Here is a 16,529-nt window from a genome sequence, read left to right as displayed (position 1 = left end):
AAATCCCTTGTGATCCTCTCTACCTTAGTCTGACATTAAGCCCTTGCTACTCAGACTGTGGTCAGTGGACCAACAGAATTAGCATCATTTGGGTGCTTGTTAGAAATGCAAACTTTCAAGCCTGCCCAAGACCAGGTGTTTGTCTGCAAAAATCAAGCTTGAGAAGCACTTACCTAAGACACTGTCTCCCCATTTAAGTATGTTGTACTCATTGTGCCTGCTCCTGGGTTATCCCCAAATCTAGCCTACCAGTTCCCCTTTCTCACAGCATGACCAGCTGTTTCCATCCCCTTCAGCTCCTATCTACACTGTGAATGGGCTACCATCTCCCAACTAGAGAAGGATAAAAGGATCCATCAAAAACTAAAGCGCTTCAAAACTAAAATGGCTCAGATGAGACACTTCTTTCATGAGGTAATTAGGAATAGGTATTGCCTATCATTTATTTCACAGAAGCATAAATTACTGGGGTTATCAGTCTTCACCGATTATTTAAAATTTATAGTTGCTTTGTATATATGGGTATGAAGTCTTAATTTTTATCATTGGACTTTCCTTACTTAATTTGCCCCTTGCTTTGTTTTACCAGGTCTAAATGTGGTCTTTTTATCAGTTAATAGGATATTTTGGTATTGACTTGCTCAGTATTCATGAAGTATTTTCAAGACAGATTTTAAACTGACCTCTGATTCACTTGAGGCATTCTTCTTCTTCTAATGTCAGTCTGTAGCAGTTCATGGTATCTGTAGGCATAAGCAACCATATCATTTAGAAAGGACATTTATTTTCTAAAATTTCTAATCCAATATAACAAGAAATGGTGATAAAGGAATGTTAGTTTCCCATAACCACTCTTATTACTGGTTAAACACTGTAGTGTGCATAAGGGTCTCTTGAGCCATATTTTAACTGTCCATTTTGCTTTGAAAGCTTTGTGTACGTACGCCTTTGCCAAATTGGGATTTTTCATCTTTATCGTATATACAGAACTAAGTGCCTTGAGAAGACAGATTCTTTTTCAAAGCTGCTTAGAGCTAAAGGAGAAAAGGTCTTAGTAAGAAAGATTGAGGGATGGAACGAACTAAATGCATAGTTTTAGCAAAAAACCCCCAGTTCCGTCTGAATACATATGATAAAGCTAACTTGATACCACCAGGTTTGCAAATAAATGAATTATTTCTCACATCACCTGGAGAGGACAAGTAGGACCATGTAGTTTTGTAATTTCTTTTTATATGAAAGTAATACTTGGGTTGTGTTTTTTCATTTATGTTCTTTTAAAGCATAATTTGTGAAATGTACAACGAAACTGTAATCCCATTCCAGCAGATATTAGATGTACAATTTGTGACTGTTGAACCAGTCTCTACTAACTCATATGCCAATTAAATCTCCATATTTAGGTAGGCCATTTAACCAAATCAATCATTCATTCATTCATGATTTATCATGTGCTAGTCTCTATGGAGAACAAACCAGACATGGTCTGTGTTCTCATATGGCTCACTGTCTAATTGAAGAGGGATAAATATTAAAAAATAATTCAAATTGTGTTAAGTGCCAGAAAAGAAGGAGCACAAGGAGACATAAGGGGAGGGGATGGCAACACCTACTTTGGATAATTAAGGAAGACTTCCCTGAGAATTGAATTATGAAAGGAGCAAGGCCGCGAACCCACGTAAATAATATCACTGGCATGAGAAACAGCATATATGAAGGCCCTGAGACAGGCCAAGGAACTGAAAAGACAGTGCAGTTGATGAACAAAAGAGAGTGAAAGGCCCAAAATGAGATCAGATATTTAGGCAAGCAGTGTGTACAGACCTTTTAAGCAGTTTGGTTTTAGTTTTGTTTTTATTCTAAGTGCAAAGGAAAATCATTACATTGTTTAAAACAGGTCAGAGACATAGTCCAGTGTCCACTTTTAAAAGATCACCTAGACTTTGGAGAATGGATTGAAGAATAGTAAGCATGAAAGTATGAGCAGTAAGGAAGCAGTTGAAGATTTCTAAATAGGCAATATCATGGCTTAGAGTAGAGTAGTTTCAAGTGGATAGAATGGATAGATTAGAATTGACAGGGCTTGGTGTGATGGCTTATATAGACAGGTTTGTGGTCTGAGCAAATGGGTTGAGGTGGGATCATTGAAATATGGAAGATGTTAGAAGTAGCCGATTTGGGGAAAATCAAGAACTTAGTTTAGACTGTGTTAATCTTAAAATTCCTTGACATATCTCTAGCAAGCACAGATATACAAATCTGGATTTTTCAGGCTGCAATTAAAATTTGGATTTTATCAGCATATAAAGTTATTAAAACCTTAATAATGATTAAAGGCACCTGGGGGGGAATTTCTATATATTCTAATAGTTCTTTATTTTCTTACTGTAATAGTTCTTTCTATGAGCCCAGAACCAAGGCTTAAGAATTCTCCCAAATTCAGAGGTTCAGGTGAAGGAGAAGGAACTGTATGCCAGAGTGGTAGGAGAAAGATTAGGAAGCAGATATGTCATAAAATGCAAGAGGGAAAAGTGCCTTAAGAAGGAAGAGTTTTTTTCCTTAGCTTCTTTAAGACCTTTCTTTGGAGCCTTGGGTTATTTACTTTCAGATACCACCCAAAGTTGGATACCAGTGATTTAGAAGAAAAAGAACCAGTGAAGGTGATCAAGAATTGGCCAAAACCAAAATAAATACAGACGAGAGTCTAGTGTCTCAGAAAAGCCAAGGAAAGACAGTGCTTAAAGGAGAGAATTAGGAATTATGGAATACTTTGTAGAGGTAAAGTAAGATGAGGACAGAAAAGTTTCATTATATTTGGCAATTTGGAGATCATTAATGACCTTGACAAGAGTAATTTAGTTGTGTGAAGGAAGTGGAAGGAAGAGTGGAGTGGCTGGACAGTGGAGGTGGTGACATGGAGATAACTTGTGGTTAAAACTGTTGGGAAAGTTTGGGTATGAAGCAGAACAGAAAAATAGTTGCAGGCAGATGAAGAGTATAGGAGGTCTTTTTAAGATGTGAAATAGTAAAGTACATCTGTGTGTTTATGGGAATGATCCAGGGGAGGGATTCCTAAGATGGTGAGAAGGGATGGAATCCAGAGCATATACAGAGAGAATGGCCTCTGTTAGGAGATACTTGCTCTTGTAATAGGTGAGAAGATGGGTGCAGATTCAATTAAGTTGTTAGGATTTGATACTGTGAAAATGGGGAACTCCCTTCTGAAGGCGTCTTTTTAAAAAAAATTTCAAGTAAGATCATCAGGTAAAGGTGGGGTGGAAGGCTGGGTTTACTGGACAGTGATCTTTTGGTCTTACTGCCTGTTTCATAACCCCTCTAGGATGAAGAACCCTTCAACCCAGACTATGTCGAGGTGGACAGGATATTGGATGAGTCTCACAGTATTGACAAGGACAATGGGGAGGTGAGTTGGGGCATGGAGGAATATCAAAGGTCTCAGAGATTTCTGCTGCTCTGCTTGCCCATCCTTTATTATGCAGGTATGGCTAAAAATCTCTTGGACAAAAAGGTATTTTTGAGTTTTTCTGAGGGCTCCTTAGAATGATATTGGGAAGATAAGGGAATAGAGAGAGAGGCTAAAAGGAAAGCTTCTCATAAAGAAGCTGTATTTGTAAGTATCAGGAGCTATATGAACAAGTACTCCTTTACCTTGATCTTTTTTTCTCTTAGATTTTATATGGGAGACCCCAGACATTCAGTTAAGGGTGACAGAAGGGGAGAGGAATAGGGATACTTCACAGATCTCCATATTTATAAATATAAAAATGCCTGCACAGACTCATAGCTTTCTCCAGGTCATTGAGAATTATTTTTTGAACTTAACGATCAGTTGAATGCATTTTCGTTTATCATTAAAACCAATCTACTGCATTTGAATCTGTACTTTTTTTTTTTTTAAGATTTTATTTATTTATTTGACAGAGATAGAGATAGCCAGCGAGAGAGGGAACACAAGCAGGGGGAGTGGGAGAGGAAGAAGCAGGCTCCCAGCGGAGGAGCCTGATGTGGGGCTCGATCCCACAACGCCGGGATCACGCCCTGAGCCGAAGGCAGACGCTTAACCGCTGGCGCCACCCAGGCGCCCCTTGAATCTGTACTTTTAAACAGACTATGGGATCACATTCCCACAGATACAGATTCAGATTCAGTAGGTCTCTGGGTGGGACCCAGAGGTCTGTATTTTTAAGTTGGTTCTCCAAGGGATTGTCAGACATAGCTTGATTTGGGAATCACTGCACTAAAGCTCTTTTAGCAGATTGTACATGTGCTAAAACACCTGCTGATAGAGTTTCATAAATCACTTTTTTCATTTTCCAAATAAGAGTTGTAAAGATCTAAGCCACCAGTGAATTCAACATTGTCTCTTAAGTTTATTTCAAACTTACTTAGACTGTGAACCACCATTCCCTTAGAACTCATCACTTTCTATTCACTTCAAGTAGCAGTTCTTGGTAGGGCCACATTTCATCAAGTTTTTATCACATCTGACAGTTACTGCTTACCCAGTGACCAGTAGAGAACAACAGAACCTTGTTAAAATGTCAGTGCCAGGTGGTGAGCTAGGCTCACTCACAGGCTAAGTGGCCTGTTTCCGTACATCACCCTTACAGGACCTAAGAATCAAAAGTCTTCCCTCTGTAAAATTCTACGTTTACTCTATTTTATAAGCCTTTAGGGTTTCTCAGAACCTTAGACGTCCAAGGCCTATTACGATTCAGTGTCTTCAAATCCTGACAAGCATGCGTCAGAAACATGTATTCTGCTTTTATGGGTTGGGGTGGGAGTTATTGTTTATTGTTCATTTGCGGGAGGTGAGTGGGAAATGGACCAGTTATTAGAAGGGACACGTTAGCTACTATTAAATTCTTGTCATTTTCAGGATCTCAGCCTTCTCAGTCTTAAACATCTTATGCTCTCTACCAACATACTTATTACTCTTCCAGAAGTAATTGATCTTTGGACTGTGTTGGAAATAGCAAGATAGATGAAAATGTTTTAGTTTCCTGGTACTATAACTTCTGCTCCTAATATTGGGTAACAACATTCTGTGTACCCATTTTTCCCCCTCCCCAAAATAAGTTTAGTTCGTCATCCTTTTACATGACCTAATAGTGGAAATCAGTATTATAAAAATAAAGTCCTTGGAAAAGTAAGTTATGATGCTGGAAATGCGTGACCTGGACAAATGGCTTTATGTAGAAAATGACCTGAGTCACTATAATAAAGAAAATAGGAGAAGAGCAACTAGGTTAATTCTAGGGATTCCTTGATCTGTCATTCTGTCGAGGTGCTTGTATCTTCAGACTGCTTGCTGGCTGTTGTAAGGGGTATTCTGTGAATTGATAATAGAGATTCTTGTTGATTATACTAGGCCCCATCTAATCCTTTTTTCATAGAAACCAAAAATAGAGATGCAGTCAGGGCAGTGATCAATCTGAGTAGTGAGAACAGGAGCCGTTTTGCCCGAGGTCGCTGCCGTCCCTTCGCAGCAGAGCACCTGTCTAGAGCACAGTACTGTAGTAGGCGTTGGAGCATTGGCCCTCCTCTCTTCTCTCTCGTTCCCTGTCTTCAGTGACACCTCTCCTAGTTATCTCCTAGCTCAGAAGGAGATCTCTTCTCCACCAGATGACTGCTCTCTTTGAAGTAGCATCTGCACTCAGAGCTGCAGAAGCTCAGAAGCCCGGTGATTTCAGCCCTGCTTTGCTCTAATGGGTTTAATCTGTTCCTCACTTAGAAAAGTAGCCTGGCCTCCACTCTTCCACTGCATTAAATATGGTGCCAGGATAATAGTATGGCGCAGAGCCCTATCTTTTACTTTCAACCTAATTCAACATAATATAGGAAAAGAGTTTATTTTATTTTATTTTATTTTATTTTATTTTATTTTATTTTATTTTATTTTTTGCATTTGCTTGTTGATTGGCATAATGTTTCAGTGCTTAGTGTTCTAGAAACTACTGGGTATAACCTTGCCTCTTAGAACAGATTCTGATAAATTGCCTGGAAAGATGATCAAAGCCTCAAATAGTACAGTGCCTCAGCAGGGGAGCCTGTGGCTGGTCTTCCCAGCCTGCCATTTTTTTTTTTTTTAAGCACTTTTTAGGTATTAACACTTTGTGATCTGATTCTGTAGTCAAATTCTTACCCTTTTAATCACAGGGGAGAACACAGAATCAGTTTATTAAGGCTTTAGCTTTTTCTCTCCTAGCCTGTAATTTACTATCTGGTGAAATGGTGCTCTCTGCCCTACGAGGATAGTACGTGGGAGCTGAAAGAGGATGTTGATGAGGGCAAGATTCGAGAATTTAAACGGATCCAGTCAAGGCACCCAGAACTCAAAAGAGTGGTAAGTACATTGCATTTAGATTGTAAAGCCCATGTAGGAAATGACTTAATTTTTTATTTATGTTGTTGTTTTAGCCTTTTATTATGGAAATTTTCAAACATATACAGAAGTAAAAGAAATAGTGTATTGTACCAATTCCCAGATTATTTTAAAGCAAATCCCAGATTCCTTTATTTATCTGTAAATATTTCAGTGTTTATGCCTAAAGGTATATACTACTTTTACACCTGAGAAAATTTAACCATTTCTAAATATCAACAAATAACCAATTACTATATATATGTTTCCCTGATTGTCTTCTGATTTTTGTTAAATTGTTTGGATTGTATTTTGAATAAAGATCTATATATTGCTGTCAGTTAATGTGTCTCAAATGTCTCTTAATTTTAGTTTCCCCCTTCTTTGCAGTTTCTCTTGAAGAAATCAGGTGGTTGGTTCTCTAGGGTTTTTCATAGTCTGAAGTTTACCAATTGCATCCCCCTTAGAAACTTCTAACGTGTTCTCTATTCTTTATATTTTTTCATAAATGGTTAGATGTAGAACAGTGCTGTCCCCTGGAACTTTTTAGCACTGTGCTTAATATAGTAGCCACTAGCTACCTTTCACATGCTCAGTAATCACATGTGGCTAGTGGCAGATATAAAACATTATCATCATAGGCAGTTCCATTAGATATCCCTCTTCTAAAGGCTTCATCAAATGTGGAAGGGAGACCACTAAATCTGCTTCATAGGTGACTCAATCAGGTTGTCTTTTGTGATATTATTAGTCATTTGTGATCATTGCCTTGGCCTATTCTTTAAGAATTTCAAAATGATGTTATTTTAATTGTATCATGTTTTTCATTTATTAGCCAGAATCTACTATAAAAAGAAATATGATTCATCTCCTATTTGGTTACTCTGAGGTACAGATGGTATAGGAAAGAAGGATAGATGCTTTGTTTTCTTTCTTTATTTCCCAGTTTTCAAAATAATGAAGTGGTTCTCTAGCATCCTCCAAAAGTGACCAGTGGGTTTTTCCTCTCTTGGTTTTCCTCTTTCTTTCTTTTTTTTTTTTTTTTTAAGTTTTTTAAACTTCATTTTAGTTTAAACTTTATTATGAACTCATGAATTTGAATATATTTTAAATGTTTTTAATCCATGTTTTTGAATCAATATTAGCTACTAGAACTACCTAGTAAGTTTGCCTAATTTTGTTAGTGTTTTCACTCCATTTATTCAAATTTTCTTTTTTGTAGAATCGCCCACAGGCAAGTGCCTGGAAGAAGTTGGAGCTGTCACATGAGTATAAAAACAGAAACCAGTTACGGGAATATCAGTTGGAAGGGGTCAACTGGCTGCTCTTTAATTGGTATAACAGGTACAGAAAAGAGTAGACCCATGAAATGTAGGCTTGGTCTGGAATTATTTTTATTTGCTTTCTGTTGAAAAGTTCCTTTTTACGTACTGTTTAAAAAGACATTATCTTTTGACATGCTTTTCTATTTCTATGATGAATCTTCAGGCAGAACTGTATCCTGGCTGATGAGATGGGACTGGGCAAAACTATCCAGTCCATTGCCTTCTTGCAGGAGGTATATAATGTGGGCATCCATGGCCCCTTCCTGGTCATTGCCCCACTGTCCACAATTACTAACTGGGAGCGAGAATTCAATACATGGACAGAAATGAACACTATTGTGTACCATGGCAGTCTGGCCAGCCGTCAGATGATTCAGCAATATGAAATGTACTGCAAAGATTCACGGGTGAGTTGCAGATCATGGGAATATAATGGTTTAGAGAGAGTAGGCCAAGATACCTGGTATTTTAGAGGCTTTTATATGAATAAAAGACTTTTATTAAGATTTTTTGAGGTGATTTATGGCATTTTGTCCTAAAGTGCACAGGGAATTTTTTCTTTAACTTTTGTTCTTTTTATCCAGTGGACATTTTGATCCATGGAAGTTTGATCCATTGATCCATTGATGCATTTGATCAAAAGGACATTTGATCAATGGAAGTTCTGACTATGAATACATGCCTTTTAAATAGAATTTTATCAGCATTGATGAGTTTTCATCAAGAAAGTATTGAGGTTCATCAGTACTTAAGTTCATCAACTTAAGCCACTTCCTCTCTTAAGTCTACTAAAATTTTCATCAAGATTAGTTCCTTTGTTCTATACAAATTTTGAAAATAAAAATTTGAATCGTTCATCCTTTCTTAGTCATGTTTTGCTGCTTTTAATTTTGTTAAACTGATCCAATTCTTTTTAGACAGTAACAGATACTACCTATTTCACTTTCAGTTTTGTCTTGTATATTTCAACAGTGCTCAACATTTGTGGATTTCAGTGTTAACTACCAAAAGATCTAGGTCTGAGATACATGAGCTAGGCATACAGTAGAGTCAAAAGTGTTCAGCTTCATTCAGTGAGGTCTGTCATTTTCCCGAAAAACTGAATTTCTTAAAGAGACGTTGTATCTTACATTCAGTGATTTGGCACTGTTTTTCAGGAAAATACACAGCAGCAGAGATGGGTGGTGATGTTGTTTGTATTTCCTACTGACCCTGCCTGAATATAGAAAAGAGAATGTGTAGTGCGGAAGAGGTCCCCATTTAGGTACATATTAGGCCTTTTCTTAACTTTATTGCCTTTATGCTTAGGGGCGCCTCATCCCAGGCGCATACAAGTTTGATGCCCTGATCACCACTTTTGAGATGATTTTGTCAGACTGTCCTGAGCTTCGTGAGATTGAATGGCGTTGTGTCATCATTGATGAGGCCCATCGGCTAAAGAACCGTAATTGCAAGCTGCTTGATAGCCTCAAGCACATGGACCTGGTGAGTTCCTCACACTGACTTATAGGTGGAAACACCTGGAATTAAAAGAACCCTAATTCCCTGTGGAATTAATATAACTAAGAGAAAAAATCAGGATTTTAGTATTGGGTGGTGGGTATGGCCTGTGGGAATGGACACCTGAAAGTCATATAAAAGTCCTATAAATTTTAGAATTGTGAGATAGTTGTGTGTTAGTTGTTCTTAACCAGGTGGAGAGGTGGGATACTGTATTAGTTACCTATTGCTACGTAACGAATATCCTAAAACTTGGTGGTTTAAAACAACAAATACTGTTTTTTATGATTCTCGAGTTCAGCACCTTGGGCTGGGCACAGCTAGGCCATCCCTTCGGTCGTCTTGCCTGTAGTCAGTAATGTGGCTGCAGCTGGCAATTGGTGGGCTCCTGGGTCATCTTCCACATGACCTGTCATCCTCCAATAGGCCAGACTTTGCTTCTTGACATGGTAGAATCAGGGCAGTATCCAGAGAGGGCAAAGGCAGAAGTTGCAAGGCCTTTGAGGTATGGGCTCTGAAACTCACACAATATCACTTCTGCTACATTCTCTTTGTCAGAGCAAGCCACAAGGCAAGCCCAGATTCAAGGGGTGAACCTTGATAGGAGGAACTACAAAGAATTAATGGCCATATTTAATCCAGCACAGGTACATTCCCTAGAGGGGGATATATTAGGATATCTGTGGGGAGTTGAGTGCGGAAAGGCGTATGTAATGGCAAAAAAACCCCATATTTTTGAATATTTCTTTATTTGCTTATAATCTAATATTTAAATTCTTGTTAAATAATATCAAGGTTTTTGTTTTGTTTTAATGTTTTGTGTTCATCAGAAGAGGGAGCAAGTGAAAGAAAAGATAGTAATCTGGTCCATTCCCATGATTTTATAGATCACAAAATTAAAGCTAAAGTTATATAATTGATAGAAAACCCCAGAAGTCCTTTGTATTTTTGCGTTTTACCATTTTTTTGCTTTCTCCATTTTTAGGAACACAAAGTGCTACTCACAGGAACGCCATTGCAGAATACCGTGGAGGAGCTGTTCAGCTTGCTTCATTTCTTGGAACCTTCACAGTTTCCTTCAGAATCAGAGTTCCTCAAGGATTTTGGGGATCTCAAGACAGAGGAACAGGTAGGAAGTCTATCTAGACAAAAAGGTAAAGTTTGTACTAGGCACGCATCTGTTGCCGTGGGCCGCAAGGACCTCTCTTGAGCCTACGTCGTTTGTGGCATTGTACAAAATCCACATTTTTCGGATGATGGAAAGCTCTCATTTTATTTCTTCATGTTTCCATGTAATGTGAGAATGTTTGTCCTCATAGTTTCTATTTCTTTTCTCTCCTGTATTGGGCACAGGTTCAAAAGCTACAGGCTATTCTCAAGCCAATGATGCTAAGAAGACTCAAAGAGGATGTTGAAAAAAACCTGGCACCCAAACAGGAAACTATCATTGAAGTAGAGTTGACCAATATCCAGAAGAAATATTACCGGGCTATTTTGGAGAAGAATTTCTCCTTCCTTTCCAAAGGGGCAGGTCATACAAACATGCCCAATCTACTCAATACTATGATGGAGTTGCGCAAATGCTGCAACCACCCATACCTCATCAATGGTGAGAGAGTTCCCGGACAGCGCCTGCATTTCTGTGTCGCCTGTGTTCACTTGCTAATAATATTCTTTAGGAACAGTGGATACATTGACTGATCCAGCTTAATTTTGAGAGGGAAGGGGATTCTTCTTTTAAAATAATTATTATGTTTATTTTTTTATTTTTTTAAGATTTATTTATTTTCGAGAGAGAGTGAGTGCACCTGCGTGGGGGCAGAGGGAGAGGGAGAATAGGAGACTCCCCGGTGAGTGCTGAGCCCGCTGTGCAGCTTGGTCTTAATGACCCTGAGGTCATGACCTAAGGCAAAATCAAGAGTTGGACATTTAACTGACTGAGCCACCCAAGCACCCCTTATTTATTCATTCATTCATTCATTCATTCATTCATTTATGACTTTATTCATTTGAGAGAGAGAGAGAGAGAGAGTGAGCATGGGAAGGGTGGAGGGAAAGGTGGGAAGGGGAGAGGGAGAAGCAGACTCCCCGACGAGCAGGGAACCTGATGTGAGTGGGGCTTTCGATCCTGGGACCCTGGGATCATGACCTCACCCGGAAGCAGACGCTTATCGGACTGAGCCACCCAGGCGCCCTCAGGCAGTTCTTGAATTCAAAACAATTCTTACGTGCAATGTCTTTCTCTAGTTCTTCCCCCTTGATCCTGCGTAATCTTCAATATCATATGGGATTCGCTGTGTAGAATTTCATGAACAAGAACTCAGGTCATTCTGTTCTCTGGTTAAATGTCCTCATCTGTACTCCATTTTGTAGTTTCTGTTTTGGATGCCAGTAGGGTGGTAATAGTTGTTTGCAGTAATGTCCTAGTTCTCGTTGTTACAGATGTTTTATCCAATTACAATCTTAAGTCTGACTTGCTTGCAGTATTTTGTATAACACAGTTGAAGATGATTTAGGATTTTTTGGGTGCTGAAATTCTGTGTGAGAAAGATGTTTATCTCAGGTCAGATTACTTTTCTTTGCTTCCTTATCTCAGCTAAGTAAACTACAGCCTTAGTATGTTTCTCCGGATCTCACCATCAAGTTTGATTTTTCTTTTGGCAGGTGCAGAAGAAAAAATCCTAACAGAATTTCGAGAAGCTTGCCATATTATACCTCATGACTTCCACTTGCAGGCCATGGTTCGTTCAGCTGGCAAATTGGTTCTTATTGACAAGTTGCTTCCAAAACTTAAAGCTGGTGGCCATAAGGTTCTGATCTTCTCCCAGATGGTACGCTGCCTAGATATCCTAGAGGATTATCTAATCCAGAGGAGGTGAGAAAAAAGTCATCCCTTGCCTTGAATTTACTTTAGCTTCATAAAACTGTAAAAAGTAGGAGGGCCTGGGTTTAATTTAAGTTGGCCAGAACTGGGATAAAAGAAGTATTTAAGATTCTCACTCTCAACTTTCTGATAAGATTTTTATTTTTTTTAAAGATTTTATTTATTTATTCGACAGAGAGACAGCCAGCGAGAGAGGGAACACAAGCAGGGGGAGTGGGAGAGGAAGAAGCAGGCTCATAGCGGAGGAGCCTGATGTGGGGCTCGATCCCAGGACTCTGGGATCACGCCCTGAGCCGAAGGCAGACGCTTAACCGCTGTGCCACCCAGGCGCCCCTCTGATAAGATTTTTGGTCAACTAGAGATATGGAATTGCTGGTATTGATCCTAATCTGCTTTTTTGGTTTCTTTATCTGCTTAACTAATTAAACTTTTTTCTGTAACTGCCATACAGGTACCTATATGAGCGTATTGATGGGCGAGTCAGAGGTAACCTTCGACAGGCAGCTATTGACCGCTTCAGCAAGCCTGACTCAGACCGCTTTGTCTTCTTGCTGTGTACCCGGGCGGGTGGACTTGGTATTAATCTCACAGCTGCTGATACCTGCATCATCTTTGATTCAGATTGGAATCCACAAAATGACCTGCAGGTAGAGGAAATCATTGTCTTAGGGGCTAACTACCTAACCTAAGAAGTTTTTCAAAAGGATCAGGATCTCTTAGAAAGACTTGTACTTCAAAGAGTATGGAATTGTTTACTTAGTTTAAGGGTGGCAGTCTCCATGAGAGGTCAGCAAACTTTTTCCATAGAGGGCCAGTTAGTAAATATTTTAGGCTTTGGGGACCATACGGTCTCTGTTGTAACTACTCATCTCTGCTCTTGTAGCACAAAAGCAGCCGTAGACAATACATAAATGAATGGATGGGGTTGCGTTTCAGTAAAATGTCATAGAATCAGTTGGCTGTGCAGACCATAGCTTGCTGACCCCTGGTGTTTTGGTTTTGAGTTGATCTCATGGCTCCTTTATAGATGTGAATTGGTATTTTGAATTGCACCCCCCCGCCCCAATTTTATGTTATCTTTGCCTTTTCTTTCCATTTCTTTTAAACCAGGCCCAGGCACGGTGTCATCGAATTGGGCAGAGCAAAGCTGTGAAGGTGTACCGTCTCATCACTCGTAATTCTTATGAGAGAGAGATGTTTGATAAGGCTAGCCTGAAGTTGGGATTGGATAAGGCTGTGCTTCAGTCCATGAGTGGTCGGGATGGCAACATTACCGGAGTGAGTCCTCTTAATCTGTAGCAGGTCATAGTGATAGAGGAAGGCACAGGTTTTTTTTTTGTACAGGAATCTGACCACCTTGTTTGGATTTCTTAAAATATTTCTTAAAACATAATGAACTAAATTATTATGATATGGTTAGATTATATTCTCTTGTTAGTTTTTTCATTTTACTATTGGATTTTGCAGATCCAACAGTTCTCTAAGAAGGAGATTGAAGATCTCTTACGAAAAGGGGCATACGCAGCCATTATGGAAGAAGATGATGAGGGCTCCAAGTTTTGTGAAGAAGACATTGACCAGATCTTGTTAAGACGAACCACAACCATCACCATCGAGTCTGAAGGAAAGGGTTCGACGTTTGCCAAGGTATGTTCTGTCTGTGCCAAATGCTAAGGAGACAGAGGTAGAGACCGGAATCTACCAGAATTTAAAATGTATTTACTGGTTTCCCATTGCTCAAAAAAGTGGTGTTGTCAACTTTACTTTGTTCCTTTGTTCTCACTAGGCAAGCTTTGTTGCTTCTGAAAATAGGACTGATATTTCTCTGGATGACCCCAACTTTTGGCAGAAGTGGGCCAAAAAGGCTGACCTGGACATGGATCTACTTAATAGCAAGGTAAGCTTCCTTTTCTTTTAGGGAGGAAGTATTACAGAAGACACGTTACTTTCAGGAGCCTTTGTAGCTGCTCTGATTCTTTGATGCTGACCTTGGTTTATGATGATATATTTATATAAGAGCCATTATAAAAACTTTCTGCATGGGAAGCCCCAGAAAACTTAGATATCTACGACTTAACTTTGCTTCTGAGTCCCTAGAGATTATTTTGCATGTCCTAAAAAAATCTCTCTTTGAGTATCTACAAATGTTATATCCAAGGCTATTTCAATCCATAATTGTCTTAATTCCTTTCCCACGGCCTTGTCACAAAGAGAGTTACTCTTCTACTTCTGTTCTCTGTATAGAATAACTTGGTGATTGACACACCTAGAGTACGAAAACAGACCCGCCACTTCAGCACTCTGAAAGATGATGACCTAGTGGAATTCTCTGATTTGGAAAGTGAAGATGATGAGCGGCCACGCTCTCGCCGACATGACCGTCATCATACCTATGGGCGCACTGACTGCTTTCGGGTGGAAAAGCACCTTTTGGTGTATGGGTAAGAACCCACTTTGCCATTAGAGGTAGTGTATTTCCATCCTGATGGACGTTCTGTTTGCCCTTCGAATTGAAGGCTCTGGCCAAAGAGGGGATAATGGGAAAATTTTATTCTGGTACCATGTTTTCCCCAGATGTTTTGTCTCCTACCTTTTGGGAGTCCCCAGGAAAACATTAATACAGTTTTCTGTTTTTCTAGTTGGGGACGGTGGCGAGATATATTGTCTCATGGACGCTTCAAGCGACGTATGACTGAACGAGATGTGGAGACAATTTGCCGGGCCATCCTTGTATACTGTCTTTTGCACTATCGTGGGGATGAAAATATCAAAGGCTTCATTTGGGACTTGATTAGCCCTGCTGAAAATGGCAAGACAAAAGAATTGCAGAATCATTCAGGTAATTATCAACTCTTTACTTTTCATATTTCTGTAGGTTACCTAATCTTTTTCAGGTCCAAGGGTTTTTCTCAATCCAAGTCTTCAATGTCTCCCCTTTCCCAGGTCTGTCTATCCCTGTGCCCCGCGGACGCAAGGGGAAAAAAGTAAAGTCACAAAGCACTTTTGATATCCATAAGGCAGATTGGATCCGGAAATATAATCCTGATACTCTGTTCCAAGATGAGAGTTATAAGAAGCATTTAAAACATCAGTGTAACAAGTAAGGGTGGAAATTAGCAAAGATCAAAGCATTTTCCACCTCAAAGTTTCTGCATTATTACTGAGCCAGCTCTTCTTCCCTCCCTTTTAGGGTGTTATTGCGGGTACGAATGCTATATTATCTGAGGCAGGAGGTTATTGGAGACCAGGCAGAGAAGGTGTTAGGGGGTGCCATTGCCAGGTACAGTTATGCTGTGTTTTTCTTTATGTATTTCTCTTTATGCCCTGCCTTATTCCAGAAAAGATTGTTTTACTTATTTAATTCTATACTATCTTTGGGATAACTGGTAATTAAGATCTGTATATCAGGTCTTTGATCTTATGCTTGATACCAGTGGAAGGAAATAGGCAGATCCATCACCATTTAAATGAATGGATAAAAGAAGATACTTATAATAACCTTTCCAAGGATTGCCGTTTTAATTTCCTTCATTGCTGTGCTGACTCTGCTCTCTTACACCTTTAGTGAGATTGACATATGGTTCCCAGTAGTGGATCAGCTGGAGGTTCCAACAACATGGTGGGACAGTGAAGCTGACAAGTCCCTGCTCATTGGAGTCTTTAAGCATGGTAGGTACCTTTTCTTCATTTATTCCTTTCCTATTGTAGACTTACTTCCACAGATGGAACACGTAGCAAAATGCTCATGGCCAATAACTGAGTTCTCTGATTGATCTCAATAACGTTAGGTTTGAATAGGAAGCTAGTTCTTAAATATCCAGAGCAAAGGAATTAGTTCCTATAAATAGATGTTCAAAAAGGCCAGATGGATAGTTAAATCCTAACGTGGGGACAGTCTCCCATCTGTTCTCTAATCTGTGTTACCAATCTGTATGCTACGCATCTCAGTTAAGGTTCCACAAATCAGGGGAGGTAATATATGCCCACTCTTATTAATAATAACCATGCTTAATTTGTGTGAAAGTGTTCTACTTATGTAGCATCCCATTTGTCTAAATATTCAGCAGTCATTCTGATGGAAGTGTGAGCTACAGTGAAATAAAAATAAAGTACCAAAAGGGAGAGGTACCCTTTTCAGTCTAGCCTAATAACAATTCCTAGGTATTAAAAGCAGTGAGTGCTTACTAACTTCCAGCCCAATGACTTAGTAAATTAGAATATCATTTCTTTTTAAAAATACTTTTCTGTTTATTTCTATAAAATAAAAATAATGGCTCTTAAATGACATGTTTTCGAGAACTTTAATGGATAAGAAAAACTGTGAACATTTTCTAGTCTTAAATTTACCTTTGAGACAAGGAGGTTTAGAAGAGTCCAGACATCCTGAATCATGTTCATTCAGTCATTCATTCATTCTCTGTTCATCAGATATTCA

The 16,529-nt window shown here is 39.1% G+C and overlaps 1 protein-coding gene across 11 annotated transcripts in view; it reads left to right on the top strand.

Annotated features, from left to right (window-relative positions):
* The window catches only part of CHD8 (chromodomain helicase DNA binding protein 8), a 59,157-nt gene that overhangs the window by 31,806 nt on the left and 10,822 nt on the right, over window positions 1-16,529 (top strand). For 6 of the 11 annotated variants that reach the window (XM_048217777.2, XM_048217775.2, XM_026489931.4 and 3 more), the window contains exons 9-26: window positions 297-414; window positions 3,341-3,424; window positions 6,230-6,367; window positions 7,608-7,729; window positions 7,874-8,117; window positions 9,019-9,195; window positions 10,196-10,339; window positions 10,564-10,819; window positions 11,875-12,085; window positions 12,546-12,741; window positions 13,205-13,372; window positions 13,562-13,741; window positions 13,881-13,991; window positions 14,339-14,535; window positions 14,734-14,933; window positions 15,038-15,194; window positions 15,285-15,374; window positions 15,660-15,763. In XM_048217777.2, the coding sequence (XP_048073734.1) occupies window positions 297-414; window positions 3,341-3,424; window positions 6,230-6,367; window positions 7,608-7,729; window positions 7,874-8,117; window positions 9,019-9,195; window positions 10,196-10,339; window positions 10,564-10,819; window positions 11,875-12,085; window positions 12,546-12,741; window positions 13,205-13,372; window positions 13,562-13,741; window positions 13,881-13,991; window positions 14,339-14,535; window positions 14,734-14,933; window positions 15,038-15,194; window positions 15,285-15,374; window positions 15,660-15,763 (2,897 nt within the window). Of the gene's footprint in view, window positions 1-296; window positions 415-3,340; window positions 3,425-6,229; window positions 6,368-7,607; window positions 7,730-7,873; window positions 8,118-9,018; window positions 9,196-10,195; window positions 10,340-10,563; window positions 10,820-11,874; window positions 12,086-12,545; window positions 12,742-13,204; window positions 13,373-13,561; window positions 13,742-13,880; window positions 13,992-14,338; window positions 14,536-14,733; window positions 14,934-15,013; window positions 15,195-15,284; window positions 15,375-15,659; window positions 15,764-16,529 lie in introns of all 11 variants that reach the window. The other 5 variants (XM_026489929.4, XM_026489933.4, XM_026489932.4 and 2 more) reach the window with 1 other exon arrangement.

Source organism: Ursus arctos, unplaced genomic scaffold (genome assembly GCF_023065955.2).
Source record: "Ursus arctos isolate Adak ecotype North America unplaced genomic scaffold, UrsArc2.0 scaffold_37, whole genome shotgun sequence".
Taxonomy (NCBI): Eukaryota; Metazoa; Chordata; class Mammalia; order Carnivora; family Ursidae; genus Ursus; species Ursus arctos.
This window is presented reverse-complemented; position numbering and strand designations above follow the sequence as displayed.